Genomic DNA, 15,299 nt, shown 5'->3' with positions numbered 1-15,299 from the left:
ATTCCCTTAAGCCCTACTTCCGGTCCACCCAACCCATAATTACAATCCATGGGCTGCCCCGACCCGTCTGTCAGCCTCCATGTCCCATCCGCCCTCTGCGTCTGGACCTCGAGCCTTGTGCCCCCTTCTTCCTGCATCACGCGCTTGCCCTCGCGTGGCTGAAACGTGCCTTCTTCCTCTCCGACTACTGCAAATGATTTTCCTCCTTCATCGGCCGGCATCGCTCTTAACTTTGGCCTAATTTCCCACCACAAAGTTAAAGAGTAGCATATGTTCTCGAACCAAATGTCCACTCTATTTGGGGTTCTCTCCTCTTTGATCCTCACCCGAATCCTAGCCCATTGCAGCTCCTCCATCCTCTCGGTTTTGACATCGATGTCCAGAAGCCCCCCGCACCCCTCTCCTATCTTGGCTAGGACGTCGCGATCCCATAAGGAGATGGGTAGACCAAAAATCCTAACCCATGCCTCACTCTCCTTCACTTCTTCCATTACGCAACCCGTCCTTTGGCTCCAATTCTCCAGACGGATGCCTAATCCACCGATCGAAACTGCACCCTCTATTAGGGCTTTCTCTGCTTCCCTTTCAACTCAAATTCCAGTAAGGCCTTGCCGTCTCCCAGCTTGGCTAGGCCTAAATTGCCTTTCAGGCCCCATCGCTTTGACATTTGTGTCCCCCAGCTTCTCAGGTCTTCCCCCCTTTCAAGCCTTGGATCCCAAATACCCACAAGACAATGAGCTAACTTTTCCGTACTCACGCCTGGTGGCCTCTTGTCCACTTTCACCCGCACCACCTCTTCTCCGTTGCTGCAGTTCTGTTTCACCACCTCCGCAAAGGATCTTCCCAACATGGGCCTCCAAACCTCCTCCGTATCATGCTGTCTCTTCTGTCTAGCTGTGTCAAGCTCCATCTCGCTCAACGCCTCCAGTAAAAGGACCCAGCCCCCTTTTGTTCCTTTGCCCTTGGGAACAAAAATGCAAAATCTTTTTTTTTCTCGATCTGTGACCCCCAGGCGAATGAAACTTCCCCCCTTGTTTTCGCCGCGAGTTAAAGAGAAGTTTCTCCCGTTCTCTTGCCAAATCTTCTCCCAATGTCGTATCCTCGTATCCTTGATGCAAAAGACCAGTCCTTCCCTAAGAGGCCCTAAGCTCGCCGGCCCCATTTTTATCCATGAGGCGACCCCTCTCTTTCTTTCCACTATGTATATTTGCGTCTTTCCTTTCTTTCTCTCTGCCTCGACCTCAATGGTCTTCGATTCTACCCCAAAGCTTCTTCTCTGAACCCCAGAGGGGTTGAGGTCCACTGCGTCCCCCATCCCGCCATGTCCCTCTCTCGCTTTCCCGTCTCTCTCACCCCCTCTCTCTCTAGGTCTTTCTCTCTCCTCCATCTCTAAACATTCAGGGCTATGACACTCAATTGGTTGACCAATTTAGAGAGTGTCGTATTAATATGTTGTCTAAGGTTGCAGAGCAATGTACCTTTCTTGTAATTGGTTTGGTTTGTTGTGTAAAGGATCTATATAGAGTTATAGACAACTTTAGTTTCCATTTGAGCTTTATAGGTTAGACATTGATTGCAACGATCAAAAGAAAAGTGGGGAAGGGGGATGGAAGTTGTTTGATGTTGCCATTTTTTCCCTATTCTTAGTTTGTTCAGCAGTTTTAAACATGCTGTCTTGTGTCTTTTGCTGCACTAAAACTATAATCTACACCAACCAATGAGATAATTTGTTTTGCTTAATTGATTAACTTATATGTTAAATTTGAGAAATGAAGTTTTATCAAGAAGCAACTAAGAAGCCAAAACTATATTTGCACTGAAAATGTTCTCTGCTGAATCTTGGAAAACTCTCTCTCTGATATCATTCTTCATATCAATGGAGTAAACTGAAGAATCTTTGAAGGAATATAAGAGTGGCCTGGTAATGGAAAGATTTGACGTGGAAAGAAAGGCTTTTCAGGTTAAGTTTGAAGGCATCAATGGGGGAATGTGGGTTTCAATAACAGAGAGAAGCCGAGGTTATGCTGTTTCATTAGGCTTTGGTGAGGAGGAGATGGATTGGTTGGTGGAACATTTGAAGAAAGCTGTGGATTTGGAGGCTTCCAGGGGTTTTACTCGGAAGATGAGGGGCAAAACGAGGACGCATTTGATGGAGATTTGCAACAATGGTAGAGGGAGATTTATGAAAATCACAGAAATTGTTGCAAAAAGAAAACCTCTAGTGCTAATTGTTCCTGAGGGTGTTAAAGGCAATGGGTGGGAAACCCTTAGGAAGGCGATTTCTAGAGTCCAAGATTTGTCTGATCAGGCTGTAAGAGTCTCGAAGGAGAAAGATAATGAGACTCAGGTGAGCAAAGGAATGTACAGAGAAGGGCGGTCCTACGCAGATGTGGTTGCAGAGGAAGGACATAGAAACCGAGCTTCGGTGCCAGTTGGAAAATGGGCAAGAGCTGTAATTTGTGAGAGTAAAGGAAAAATACTTGATTGGTTTGATGTAGGGAAAGGTATTGCGAGGATGATGGGCACGAAAGGGATGGTGTCGGTAACTCCCATTTCCGAATACAAGGGATGCTTTTTTGTGGATTCTGCAAGGAGAGCTATGTGGTTTCAAGACCAAGGGAGTTTAACAGCGAGAGGAGGGGTTGTTGCGTTGAGGAGATGGTCGCCAAAAGAAAACTCGGTTGTGGGTGGAAAGTTTAGAAGGGGTTGGTTAGAACTGAGAGGCCTTCCGTTCCATTTATGGGATGAGACTCAGTTGAGGTTCATTCTGCAGAAATGGGGGAGGGTAACGAAGGTGGCAAAGGAAACTTTGAAGCTCGTAGACTTGTCGAAGGCAAAGATGTGGGTGGAGATGAATCCAAATGTCGTGCTACCAGCGTTGCTAGAGGTGGAAGATGGAGCTTGGTCATTTACGGTTGCAGTTTCCGTCATCGGAGAACTGAAGAAGACGCTCTTCTCAGGCCAGAGTCAAATCGCAGCAAGGACGAAGTTACGTCAGCGGAAGGTTGCGTCTACCAGAGGCCAAAGAACGTTGAAGGGCTACGAGCTACTGCTAGGGATAATGAGTTCTGGAGGCCTCGTCAGCGCTTTCGTGCTCAGTCTTCAGCTTCAAATTCAGCTGCTAAAGTGGTGAAAGGAAGGGGGAAGAACTGTTTGGGCCCAACGGCGGGAAGTGTTGACGGGCCAACAAATCCAGAAGCCATTTTTAAAGGCGTTTTGCTAGGGCCCATTTTGAGGAGAAGAATATTGGGCCTTTTGCGGGGCGGGTCCAGTCCACGAAACTGAAGCAGGGTCTTCTAACGATGGCCCAGCAACGCCTTCGTCTTCAAAGCTTCAGCGATCAGGAACCTCTGCAAAGGAGGTGTTGCCGTAACACTTCTCAAGAGTCAGCAAAGCTAGAAGGTAAATCAGTTATCGGAAGACGCAAGGCGAGGAGTTGGCCGCCGAGCCTAAAGGTGACGTCTTTTGACCCAAAGAGCAACCTAGATGGGGATGACGCACCGAAAGCAAATCGAGGCTTTATGTGGGGTAGATCAGAATTCAAGAAGGGCGCCCTTTCTCCTGTTTCAGAAAAATCCCGACACATCACCGGGGGGACAGAGGGAGACGAAGGGATCTCGCCTTGCAACTGGGTAAAAAAGGTTGTCCTCCTTCCTTAGCTTTCTCTGAGAAGGGTCTTCCTTTGGCTGGGGCTTTTAATCCAAATATTTTCTCCGAATCCCTTGTTTCTTCGGTTCTTCCTTCTCGATGTCAGGCTTTTTCTCCGATTCCTTTGGAATCAAGCCCTGTCTCTCAGAGTAGTCCCTTTCCGAAATTTGCTGTTGTTGATCCCAGTCGTCATGTTGGCGTGTCCCGTTCTGAAGGAGTGGAGTTTCCTCTAGAAACCTCTAACCGAAATTCTGAAGACTGTCCTTTATCTAAGGATGCTCTAAGTAGCCGAGAGAAGCTTTGTGCCTCAGGGAAGGCTCCGTCCCCAAACCCAGAACCTCCCATCCCTTCGGAAGGTTTTCAGGTTGAGGGACTCACGCCTGGAAATATGGTCAAGGTTCAGTCGGTTTTGGAGAGTTTGAGGATCAGAATAGTCAGAGAAAATGGAAAAGATGCGGGAGAAGAAAACCAGAGTAATTCTCTTGCGGACAAGGTTTATTCCAGAAGGAAAAGGAGAAATGCTTCTGGAAACCGAGGAGAGGATTAGGTTTGGATGCTGGTTGTTCTGGGTTTTTTTGGTTTATATGAAGATTTTAAGCTGGAATACGAGAGGATTAGGATCCAAGAAGAAAAGGAGGACTGTTAGAAGGTTTTTAAGTACTCACAATCCAGATATTGTGATGCTTCAGGAAACAAAGAGGGAAACTTGGGACAGGAGGTTTATGAGTAGTGTTTGGAAAGGCAAGAGTTTGGAGTGGGCTGCTCTTCCAGCCTGTGGGGCCTCAGGGGGAATTGTGATATTGTGGGATTCTAGTAAGTTTGAGTGTACAGAGAAGGTGTTAGGATCCTTTTCTGTAACTGTGAAGTTTAACTCTGGTGAGGAAGGATCTTTTTGGTTAACTTCAGTGTATGGCCCGATTAATCCGTTGTGGAGGAAGGACTTTTGGTTGGAGCTTCAAGACCTATATGGTCTAACATCCCCAAGGTGGTGTGTAGGAGGGGATTTTAATGTTATTAGGAGGATATCTGAGAAATTGGGTGGGACCAGATTAACTTTCAACATGAGGTGTTTTGATGAGTTTATAAGGGAGTGTGGCTTGCTTGACCCCCCTCTAAGGAATGCGGCTTTTACATGGTCAAATATGCAAGTTGATCCTATTTGTAAGAGATTGGATAGGTTCTTGTTTTCTTCTGAGTGGGATTCCTTTTTCTCTCAAAGTTTTCAAGAGGCGCTTCCTAGATGGACATCTGACCATAGCCCTATTTGTTTGGAAACAAATCCTTTGAAGTGGGGTCCGACTCCTTTTAGGTTTGAGAATATGTGGTTGCTCCATCCAGAGTTTAAGGAGAAGTTTAGAGTTTGGTGGCAAGAATGTACGGGTGAAGGGTGGGAAGGTCACAAGTTTATGAGGAAATTAAAGTTTGTTAAGTCAAAGTTGAAAGAGTGGAATATAATGGCCTTTGGTGATTTAAAAGAGAGAAAGAAGCTCATTCTGACGGACTTAGGTAGAATTGATCTAATTGAACAAGAAGGGAATTTGAATCTTGACCTGGTGTTAGAAAGGACCTTAAGAAGAAGAGAGTTAGAGGATGTGTTATTAAAGGAAGAGGTTCAATGGAGACAAAAATCTAGGGTTAAGTGGATTAAAGAAGGGGATTGTAACTCTAAATTCTTTCATAGAGTGGCCACAGGAAGGAGAAGTAGGAAGTTCATTAAGTCTCTGATTTCTGAGAGGGGGGAGACTTTGAACAGCATTGAGGTTATTTCTGAGGAGATTGTTAATTTCTTTGGGAATCTTTATTCCAAACCGGTAGGTGAGTCTTGGAGGATTGAAGGAATAGACTGGGTCCCTATTTCTAGAGAAGTGGAGTTTGGCTGGATAGGCCTTTTACTGAAGAGGAGGTTCGCATGGCAGTTTTCCAATTAAATAAGGAAAAGGCCCCTGGTCCTGATGGTTTTACTATTGCAGTTTATCAAGAGTGTTGGGATGTGATAAAAGAGGATCTTATGAGGGTGTTTATTGAGTTCCACACCAATGGGGTAATAAACCAAAGTACAAATGCGACCTTCATTGCTTTGGTGCCTAAGAGAAGTCAAACTTTTAAAATCTCAGATTATAGACCAATTAGCTTGGTTACAAGTTTGTATAAGATAATTGCTAAGGTCTTATCTGGGCGTTTACGCAAAGTTCTTCATGAGACAATATCTGGTTCTCAAGGAGCCTTTGTGGAAGGGAGACACATTCTAGATGCTGTGTTGATAGCCAATGAAGTGGTGGATGAGAAAAGAAGGTCAGGGGAGGAAGGAATTGTTTTCAAAATCGATTTTGAGAAGGCCTATGATCATGTAGATTGGGGCTTCTTAGATCATGTGCTTCAAAGAAAGGGGTTCAGCCAGAAATGGAGATCATGGATAAGGGGCTGTTTGTCTTCTTCTAGTTTTGCAATCCTAGTTAATGGGAATGCAAAGGGTTGGGTTAAGGCTTCTAGAGGTTTGAGACAAGGAGACCCTCTCTCTCCTTTCCTTTTTACTTTAGTGGCAGATGTTCTAAGTAGATTGTTGTTCAGAGCAGAGGAAACTGGGATTACTGAGGGTTTTTCTGTGGGGAGGGATAGGACAAGAGTGTCTTTGTTACAGTTTGCAGATGACACTATCTTTTTCTCTAAAGCCTCTTTGGAACATCTTCAAAACCTCAAGATTATCCTTTTGGTTTTCGGGCAAGTTTCTGGTTTAAAAATCAACTTAGAGAAAAGCACCATGGTTGGTATTAACACTAGGCAGGAGCTATTGTCTTGTCTGGCTTCGGTTTTTGATTGCAAAGTGTCTGAGTGGCCTTTATCTTATTTAGGTCTTCCTTTGGGAGGGAACCCAAAGACAATAGGCTTTTGGGACCCAGTGGTTGAGAGAATTTCGAGAAGGTTGGATGGTTGGAAAAAGGCCTATTTGTCTTTGGGAGGGAGGATTACTTTAATTCAGTCGTGTTTGTCTCACATCCCTAGTTACTTCCTCTCCCTATTTAAAATCCCAGCTTCAATTGCTTCAAAGATTGAGAAGATGCAAAGGAATTTCCTGTGGTCTGGGGCAGGGGAAGGGAAGAAAGATCATCTTGTCAGATGGGAGGTTGTTAGCAGACCAAAGGAGTTGGGAGGTTTGGGTTTTGGGAAGATTTCTCTGAGAAATATTGCTCTCTTAGGGAAATGGCTTTGGAGGTTCCCTAGAGAAAGGAGTGGTCTTTGGCACAAGGTTATAGTGAGTATATATGGGACACATCCTAATGGATGGGACGCCAACATGGTGGTTAGATGGTCACACAGATGTCCTTGGAAGGCTATTGCTCAAGTTTTCCAGGAATTTTCCCCTTTTGTTCGTCTAGTGATGGGCAATAGGGGAGAGAATTCGCTTTTGGGAAGATCTTTGGTGGGGTAACCAATCTTTGTGCTCGCAATTTGCTGATCTTTATAGAGTTATTTCTGTGAAAAACCTCACTATTTCAAATGTCCTTGGCAATTCCTTTCCATTGGCTTGGAATTTAAATTTTCGCCGCAATCTTACCGACTCTGAAATTGATCTCCTTCAGAGATTAATGTCCTCCCTCAGTTCAGTGCGTTTCTCTCCTTCTTTGGCTGATTATAGAGTGTGGTCTTTGTCTTCATCAGGCCTGTTTTCAGTGAAATCTTTTTTCTTGGCCTTGTCAAAAGTTTCTAATCCTATTTTGTTCCTTCCGGCGAAGTTTTTGTGGAGTTCAAAAGCCCCATCAAAGGTTAAGGCCCTCGCTTGGTTAGTAGCTCATGGGAAGGTGAACACCAATGACAAGTTGCAGTTGAGAAGACCTTACAAGTCCCTTTGTCCTCAATGGTGCATTCTTTGCAAGGGAAATGGGGAGTCGATTGATCACCTTTTTCTTCATTGTCCTGTTACCATTGGGCTCTGGAACAAGCTGTTCAAGCTAGTTGGGCTGGTTTGGGTCCCTCCAAGGAGGTTTGTGGACATGTTGGTTATTGCTTTTAAAGGCTTGGGGAACTCCTTAAGAGGCAAGACTCTTTGGCAAGTTGCTTGCCTCACTTTGGTTTGGATAGTGTGGCAAGAGCGAAACAATAGGATTTTTGAGGATAAGGGGAGATCGGAAGAGACGTTATGGGATTTGATTTTGTTCTATTCCTCTCTTTGGGCTTCTTGTTCTGCAGCTTTTAGAGGAGTTCCTTTAAATGTGTTACAACTCAACTGGAGTGAGGTTTGCTCTTCAAAAGTTTGAGTTTGGGGGTTTCTCTTTGTTTTTAGCTAATGTTGGGGGATTTTATGCTGATCAGTTTGTGTAGGAAGGACCTCTCATCCTTCTTGTGGTTTCTTTTGTTTCTTTTTTCTTTCTTTCTCATGTATCTTTCCTTCTATTAATATATTTCTCTTCGTTTCTGATCAAAAAAAAAAAAAAAAAAAGTTTTATCAAGAAGGTAGTACATGTTATGTTTTACTGTCCATCAAAGAGAATACTGTATAGAAGTTGACAGTGAAAAGTGATAAATTGCTAGGGAGATTTACTACCTTAAATGGTAACTGGTGCTCATTAACTTATAGTATCACATAGGCTCTGACACTCTCTTCAGATATAAGTTCTGTCTTGTTCACAGGTGCTTCATTTGAGTATTACCAATTGAATATAATTGAGCACCTGGTTTAAGCATTGGATGAAACATCTGTTTCATGACTGATGTATATAATCAGTTGTTTATACAACCAGAGGAACTGAATAAAGTTGACACTATAAGCGGCATTGAATTGTCACCTTGTACATTTTAACCATCAATTACAATCTCTTTAGTGTTGAGATCTATTTTCGATATTGTAAAATCAGTGGTAAGCATGTGCTTTGTATTGATTCTAGGGAGCGAAATACGGAACTTATGAGGGATGCCATTCACACTCGATATGCACTGCTCCCATATTTTTACACATTATTCAGAGAGGCCAACACAAGTGGTGTTCCAGTTATGCGTCCACTTTGGATGGAGTTCCCTTCTGACAAAGCTACTTTCAGCAATGACGAAGCTTTCATGGTTGGGAACAGTCTTTTGGTGCAAGGGATCTATACTGAGGTGCTCTTGGAACATAATTTTTACTTGTTTTGGTTTGTTTTGCTTTCATTTTTTTTGGCTTGTTTCCCTCTTGCACTTTCTTCGTTGTAATCCTGTGTTTCTTAAACTGATACATAAATTAAATTCTTTTCAACCAGCAAGTGAAGCATGCATCAGTGTATTTGCCAGGGGGACAGTCTTGGTATGACCTGAGAACTGGAATTATCTACAAAGGAGGTATGACACACAAGTTAGAGGTTTCAGAAGAGACTATTCCTGCTTTTCAAAGGGCTGGAACCATCATACCAAGGAAAGACCGGTATCGACGAAGCTCTACCCAGATGGCAAATGATCCTTACACTCTGGTGAGTATTTGATGCTGAAGTGACCCTTCTATAAATATGCTGCAGCATCTGACTATCTGAAATATGGGTGTGCATATGTTCCAACCCTGTCATACTCAATTTTTATTTCTATATTTGTGGTCTTTGCTTTGAGGGATTTGAATTCCCACTTTTCTATCCTACTGGGCTTTAGGCCCCAAGACACTGCTTTAAAAACCAAAAAATAAATAGCTAATTCCAAATGTCCTTGAGATAAGGTAGCGACTTTTAGGTGGAGGAAAGGGTTTATGAGTACAAAAGATGTTGTAAATATTAAGTTGACGCTCCATTAGATCTATTTCAAATATTTGACATCTTGAAAATACCTTGAATTTTTTAATAATTTTGTCAACATATCCAAGATATCACTGATGTGTCAATATGTCAATTTGCAGTTTTTATATTAGAAATCTCTGCATAACTGTCTGTAGCACAAATGACATTGGATGTATGGGTTTTTGACATTGATCATGTCAATGCTATCTAAATTCATGGTTAGCATACAGAAACAAACACATTCATTTTGTTCAATGGTAGATACAAAGGATGAGCAGTCCTTCCAAGATGTACAATTACCAATCAGAAAGTAGAAAAAGTATACCGCCGCACAAAGACTAACAATATGTGCCGAGACTATAGGCAGAAAAAACAATGTACACACTGTAAAAGCTCTTTAAACTTAGGGTGGAAAAAAATCAACAATCAAAGGAACCAAGTGTTTTTGCTCCTTACTTGGCTAATTGGTTTACAAATTGATTAGCTGAACAAGGAAACCTTAGAGAAGGAGCATCCCACCTATTAGAATTTTGTGGAGCAACTTCCATGCACCTCTCTCCCTATTGGACACCTAATACATAACAACAACAAAATCTTCCTCTACCTTTAGGTTGGGTTGACACAACCTTTAGAGTGATGTGAATTACTAAAGGTACTAGTACTATTGTATAAGCTTCACAAGCAACTAGGGAGTTGTACTTCCATAATTTTGAATGAGGTGTACATAACACCATTGTGTTATCATTTAATGAATGAAGATGTTTATTTTTTATTTTAAGAACAATTAATTCCCCACAATAAATTGAAAGTACAGGCCCTTCCTTTTCCTTTAGAGCACCAAATTAATCTTGCATGGCCCATGTTACATATGGAGGTGTAGCAATGCATTGCACGTAAAGTAAAAATTTTAGAAAAAAGTGTACTGCCCCATCAAGCTAACTTCCTACCCTGACATTGATTTATTATATATGGCTTTGGGAAAAGCTTACCTTCTGCCTCGATGAGTCTTCCCTCTTGAGAGGGGGTGACCAGCCCTTAGGCTGCCTCTTTTCCCATTCTTGTTCCCTTTTTAGAATGAGGGTCTTCTCATTGTTTAGTTCATATAGATTGAGAAATTCCATTTTGTTGTCCTTGCAAATTGTTTCTCTCCTCTTCCATTCTTGATGAGACATGGTATACTAAGAATTAGGGTTCTTCCATGGATCCTATTATCCTTGCAGATTATTTTGTCTCTTTTCTTCCAGTCTTGATGAGGCGTGTTGAACATTAGGCTCTAACAATCCTTTCCTCAAAATCTCTCTCTATCTCTCTTCTCTGTCTTTTTTTTTTTTTTTTTCTTTTTTTGAGTCTTATTAAAATTAGTACTCTCCCTCTCTTTTCTCAAGGTAAGCTCTTTCGGAAATCCAAAAGTTCTCACAATTTCAGGTCTTTTCCTTGGTTGGTGGCTAACAGTAAGATTAATACAAATAATCTGCCTCATCGTAGGAGTCTTCATAAAGAGGAATGCAAGGATTATACGACGAAATTAGTGGTTAATTTTGTTGAAGGATATCTATGTTTTCATCTCTTTGGATTTAGCTACCAAGAAGGTTTTCTGTTGTTTCACTTGGGATTACTTTTACTAGATTTGATATCACTCTGCTCCTCACATACGTGAGTGTTTCAGGTTGAGTGGACTCCACTGGTAGGTATCCTAAAACTCAACTTAGATTATGCTCCCTGGGCACTTTGTTCAAATGGAGATTGGTGGTTTAGTGCAAGACCATATATGTGAGATGATCCAAGCTTTTTCTTATGTAGTAGCCTTTGTACTAGCTGGTGAGTTAGAGATATTAGCGGTACTAAGTAGTTTGAAACTGACAAGAGAGTTAAGTACCTTCAATTTTATGGTGTACGGAGATTGGGTGACAGTTCTTTCTTGGCTGGCAAACAGAGATTTTTTGGTACAATTACATGTGTGTGTGTGTTTTTTTTTTTAAATAAATCTAAAAAAATGGTAGTTACAAATCCATTTCTGAAAATACAACACTTAATATTCACATCAAAATTGTTTTTTGAAAAGTGATTTCAATATAAATTTATAAATTGTGCTTATACTAAAACCCCATTTTGAAAAAATCATTTTTAGAAAAGACAATTTTAAAAGTGCTGTATTTTTTTTTATTGCAAAAATTAATGAAATGCTGTTTTTAAAAATAATTTTTCTAAAATAATGCTATTTCAATAAAGAAACCCACAAATAGGTGGAGAGGGTCGTGGAAATATGAACATGAGATATTGATAATTGTGGATCTCTCTGGAGTTTAGGGCTACAATTTCTCTTAGAAGTCAAGATTGGAAAATCAAGAAGTTGATAGGCTGACCATGGGAGGAGCCATTTTCTTAGTTGACTATTTTAGGCATTTCATTCCCCCTTGAATTTTGTGGACTAGTCCTTCACCTCTACTTTTGGATTTGGAAGCTTGAGTGGTTTTTTCTATGAGGAGCTATGTGTTACTCTAGTTTTATTATGTCCACATATATTTTCATTTCTGAAGGACTTTTAATCCTTCTTGTAAATCTTCATTTACTTTATACTCATACAAGTATAGTTTCTCATTCAAAAGAGAGGGAAAGGAAAAAAGGCATCAAAGTTTGTCCCCATCAAGAGGGCAGCAGTTGACATGAATGCAGAAGTTTAGATGGTTTTATTTTTCTCATTTATTCGAGAGAACCTTTGTGAAATTTTAATGTTCCTGTGCTATCGAGATTGTTGCAATATGTGGCATTGAATTGAACTTAAGGGAAGTGTTTGGTAGGCTGGAAACCAATAAGAACTCAGCCCTTCAACAAGTGGAGTTTTGGGACGGGGTGGAAAGGGAAAGGAGCTTGTCTGAAGGAGAAACTGAGCTGAAAAAAGAAGCCAAGGATTCCTTTAAAAAATGGGTCTTAATGGAAGAGACCCACTGGAGACAATTGTCAAGGGAATTGTGGCTTAAGGAGGGAGATAGAAACACTGGATTTTTCCATAGGATGGCAAATGCTCACCGAAGGAATAATTCTCTGGATAGAATTAAAATTAATGGAGTTTGGATGACTGAGGACCAGGAGGTGAGGGAGGGGATAGTGAGTGCTTTTCAGCAGTTATTGCTAGAAGAACTAGGCTAGAGGGCGGATATTGAGGGGTTGCACCTTAATCGCCTCAATTCCCGTGAAGCTGATGTCTTGGAGATGCCATTTACTAAAGAGGAAATTTACGTTGCCCTAATGGATATGAATGGTGATAAAGCTCTTGGCCCAGATGGCTTCACAGTTGCTTTTTGGCAATCAAGCTGGGGGAGCTAGTGAAGGAGGAGATTATGGACTTGTTTAGAGAATTCTATGACCAGTGTTCTTTTGCCAAAAGCCTCAATTCCACTTTCTTAGTCCTCATTCCCAAGAAAAGAGGGGCTGAAGACTTGGGTGATTTCCGGCCAATCAGTTTGTTAGGGAGTTTGTACAAGCTCTTGGCTAAGGTGTTGGCGAATAAGCTAAAGAAGGTGTTAGATAAGGTGGTTTCCGGGGACCAAAATGCCTTTGTGAGGGGCAAACAGATTTTGGATGCGTCTCTTATTGCCAATGAGGTGATTGATTTCTAGCACAAAAGGAACGAGAAAGGGTTGATTTGCAAATTGGACATTGAAAAAGCCTATGACAGCATTAATTGGAATTTTCTTATGAAAGTTATGTTTAAAAAGGGCTTTGGGTCGTGGTGGATGAAGTGGATTTGGTGGTGCATCTCAACCGCCAAATTTTTAGTCATGATCAATGGGGTGTCGGCTGGCTTCTTCTCGAATTCCAAGGGGCTGAGGCAAGGAGATCCTCTTTCCCCGTATCTCTTTGTGTTGGGCATGGAAGTGCTGAGTAATCTGATTAGAAGGGCGGTTGATGGGGGCTTCTTGTCAAGCTGTAGAATTCAGGGGAGAGGGGAAGAGGAGATGATAGTTTCACATCATCTTTTTGCTGATGATACAATCATCTTTTTTTTTTTTTTTTTTTGATAATTAAAGGATATTCATTCAAAAGGCACAACGCCACAAGGTATACAGGAAGTATACAAGGCAGCTAAGGCCTCAAAAAACACCAACAAGAACAAAAGAATCACCTCCCTTTAACTGGAGGCTATCCACTCCAGGAACCCTATAAGGGAGAACGCCTCCTCACCTACATACAATTTGGCCCAACTCCATAGATTACAAACAAAAAAATTCTTTAACCTCTGCACATTTAACACACCTCCCCTAAAAGCTAATCTATTCCTCTCCTTCCACACCGTCCAAAAAATACACAACGGAATGGCGTCCCAAATCTTTTTCCTTTTCTTTCCCACAATCAAGCCCCTCCAGCTAGCTAAGACCTCCTTTACACTTTCTGGAAAAACCCATTTCACATCAACTAAACCAAAAACAATATCCCATAGAGCTCTAACCACTGTACAATGAATAAGGATATGATTTACACTTTCTTCCTCACAACCACATAGGAAACAACGATTTGGAAGGTGAAGCCCTCTTCTTTGAAGTCTATCCAAAGTAAGCACTTTCCCCCAAGTCGCCTCCCACGCAAAAAAAGCAACTTTAGTAGGCACCCGTGCCACCCAAATGTTCCTAGAAGGGAAATCTGTATCAGCAGACCTCGCCAGCAAGCTATACGCTTCCTTGACCCTGAACTGACCTCTTTTTCCTTTCCTCCATAGGACTGAATCTTCCTCCAGAGAGGGCCTGTGACCCCTTAATATATGCAGAAAATCCCCAACCAACTCCATCTCCCAATCATTGAAATCCCTCACAAAGTTTAGATTCCAATTTCCTTGCCCCGAATTTTGATCCCACATTTCCTCAACCGTTGCATTCCTTTGCACCGTCATACCAAAGAGATGAGGGAAACAATGGGACAGCGCTGACTCTGTACACCACACATCTGTCCAAAATCTGATCTTGTTGCCCTTCCCTACTCTGAAAGTCATGTTATTCCAGCACCAATCTGACTCTTTCCAAATCTCTTTCCAAACCCCTACACCCACTGCCCCATTAGCCTTCTTAGGCCTCCACCCAAACTCCTCCTGCCCATACTTCACCTTGATCACTTGTTTCCAAAGATTATCTTTGTCACAAGCAAATCTCCATATCCACTTACCAAGCAAAGCTTTGTTCAACATGGCTAGCTTCCTAAGGCCTAGCCCACCTTTGTCCTTGTCTGTGCAAACCACCTCCCAATTAACCAAATGAATTTTCCCCTCCATATTTCCCCTTCCCCACAAGAAATCCCTTTGCACTTTCTCAAGCCTTCTAGCAACAATCTTGGGCATTCTAAAAATGGACATTTGGTAGATTGGCATGCTAGCCAAAGTACTCTTTATTAGAGTAACTCTTCCCCCTTTAGAGATATATTGTCGTTTCCAAAGAGTTAGTCTCCTCCTGACTCTCTCTTCCACCCCATCCCACATATAGGGCGCTTTATTAGGAGCCCCTAAGGGAAGACCCAAGTACTGAGAAGGTAAGGACCCCACCCTGCAGCCTAGCTCAACAGCCAACTCCTCCATCTCCACCACTTCTCCAACTGGAATGATTTCACTCTTGGCTAGATTAATCCTTAGGCCTGACGCCGCTTCAAACCAGAATAAGATCCAACTTAAGTGGGTTAGATGCTCCTTTCTGGGCTCACAGAAAATAATTGTATCGTCAGCAAAGAACAAATGAGAGATAATCAGAGAGGATTCCCTGCCACCCCTTATATTACACCCTGATAAGAAGCCCCCCTCCACAGCTCTCCTCATAAGGACATCTAACACTTCCATCCCCATAACAAAGAGATAAGGAGACAGGGGGTCTCCTTGTCTAAGCCCTTTAGTGCTGGGGAAGAAACCTGCAGGCACACCATTAACCAACACTGAAAATTTGGCTG

At 42.1% G+C, this 15,299-nt stretch overlaps 1 protein-coding gene across 1 annotated transcript in view; it reads left to right on the top strand.

Annotated features, from left to right (window-relative positions):
• LOC117914606 (probable glucan 1,3-alpha-glucosidase) overlaps positions 1–15,299 on the top strand; it is a 34,501-nt gene that overhangs the window by 11,972 nt on the left and 7,230 nt on the right. The window contains exons 4-5 of the mRNA XM_034830000.1: positions 8,529–8,739; positions 8,877–9,083. Coding sequence (XP_034685891.1) covers positions 8,529–8,739; positions 8,877–9,083 — 418 coding nt within the window. The remainder of the gene's footprint in view (positions 1–8,528; positions 8,740–8,876; positions 9,084–15,299) is intronic.

The sequence above is a fragment of the Vitis riparia genome, chromosome 5 (genome assembly GCF_004353265.1).
Source record: "Vitis riparia cultivar Riparia Gloire de Montpellier isolate 1030 chromosome 5, EGFV_Vit.rip_1.0, whole genome shotgun sequence".
Classification (NCBI taxonomy): domain Eukaryota; kingdom Viridiplantae; phylum Streptophyta; class Magnoliopsida; order Vitales; family Vitaceae; genus Vitis; species Vitis riparia.
Note: the sequence above shows the minus strand (reverse complement) of the source record. Positions and strands in the feature narration are given on the sequence as shown.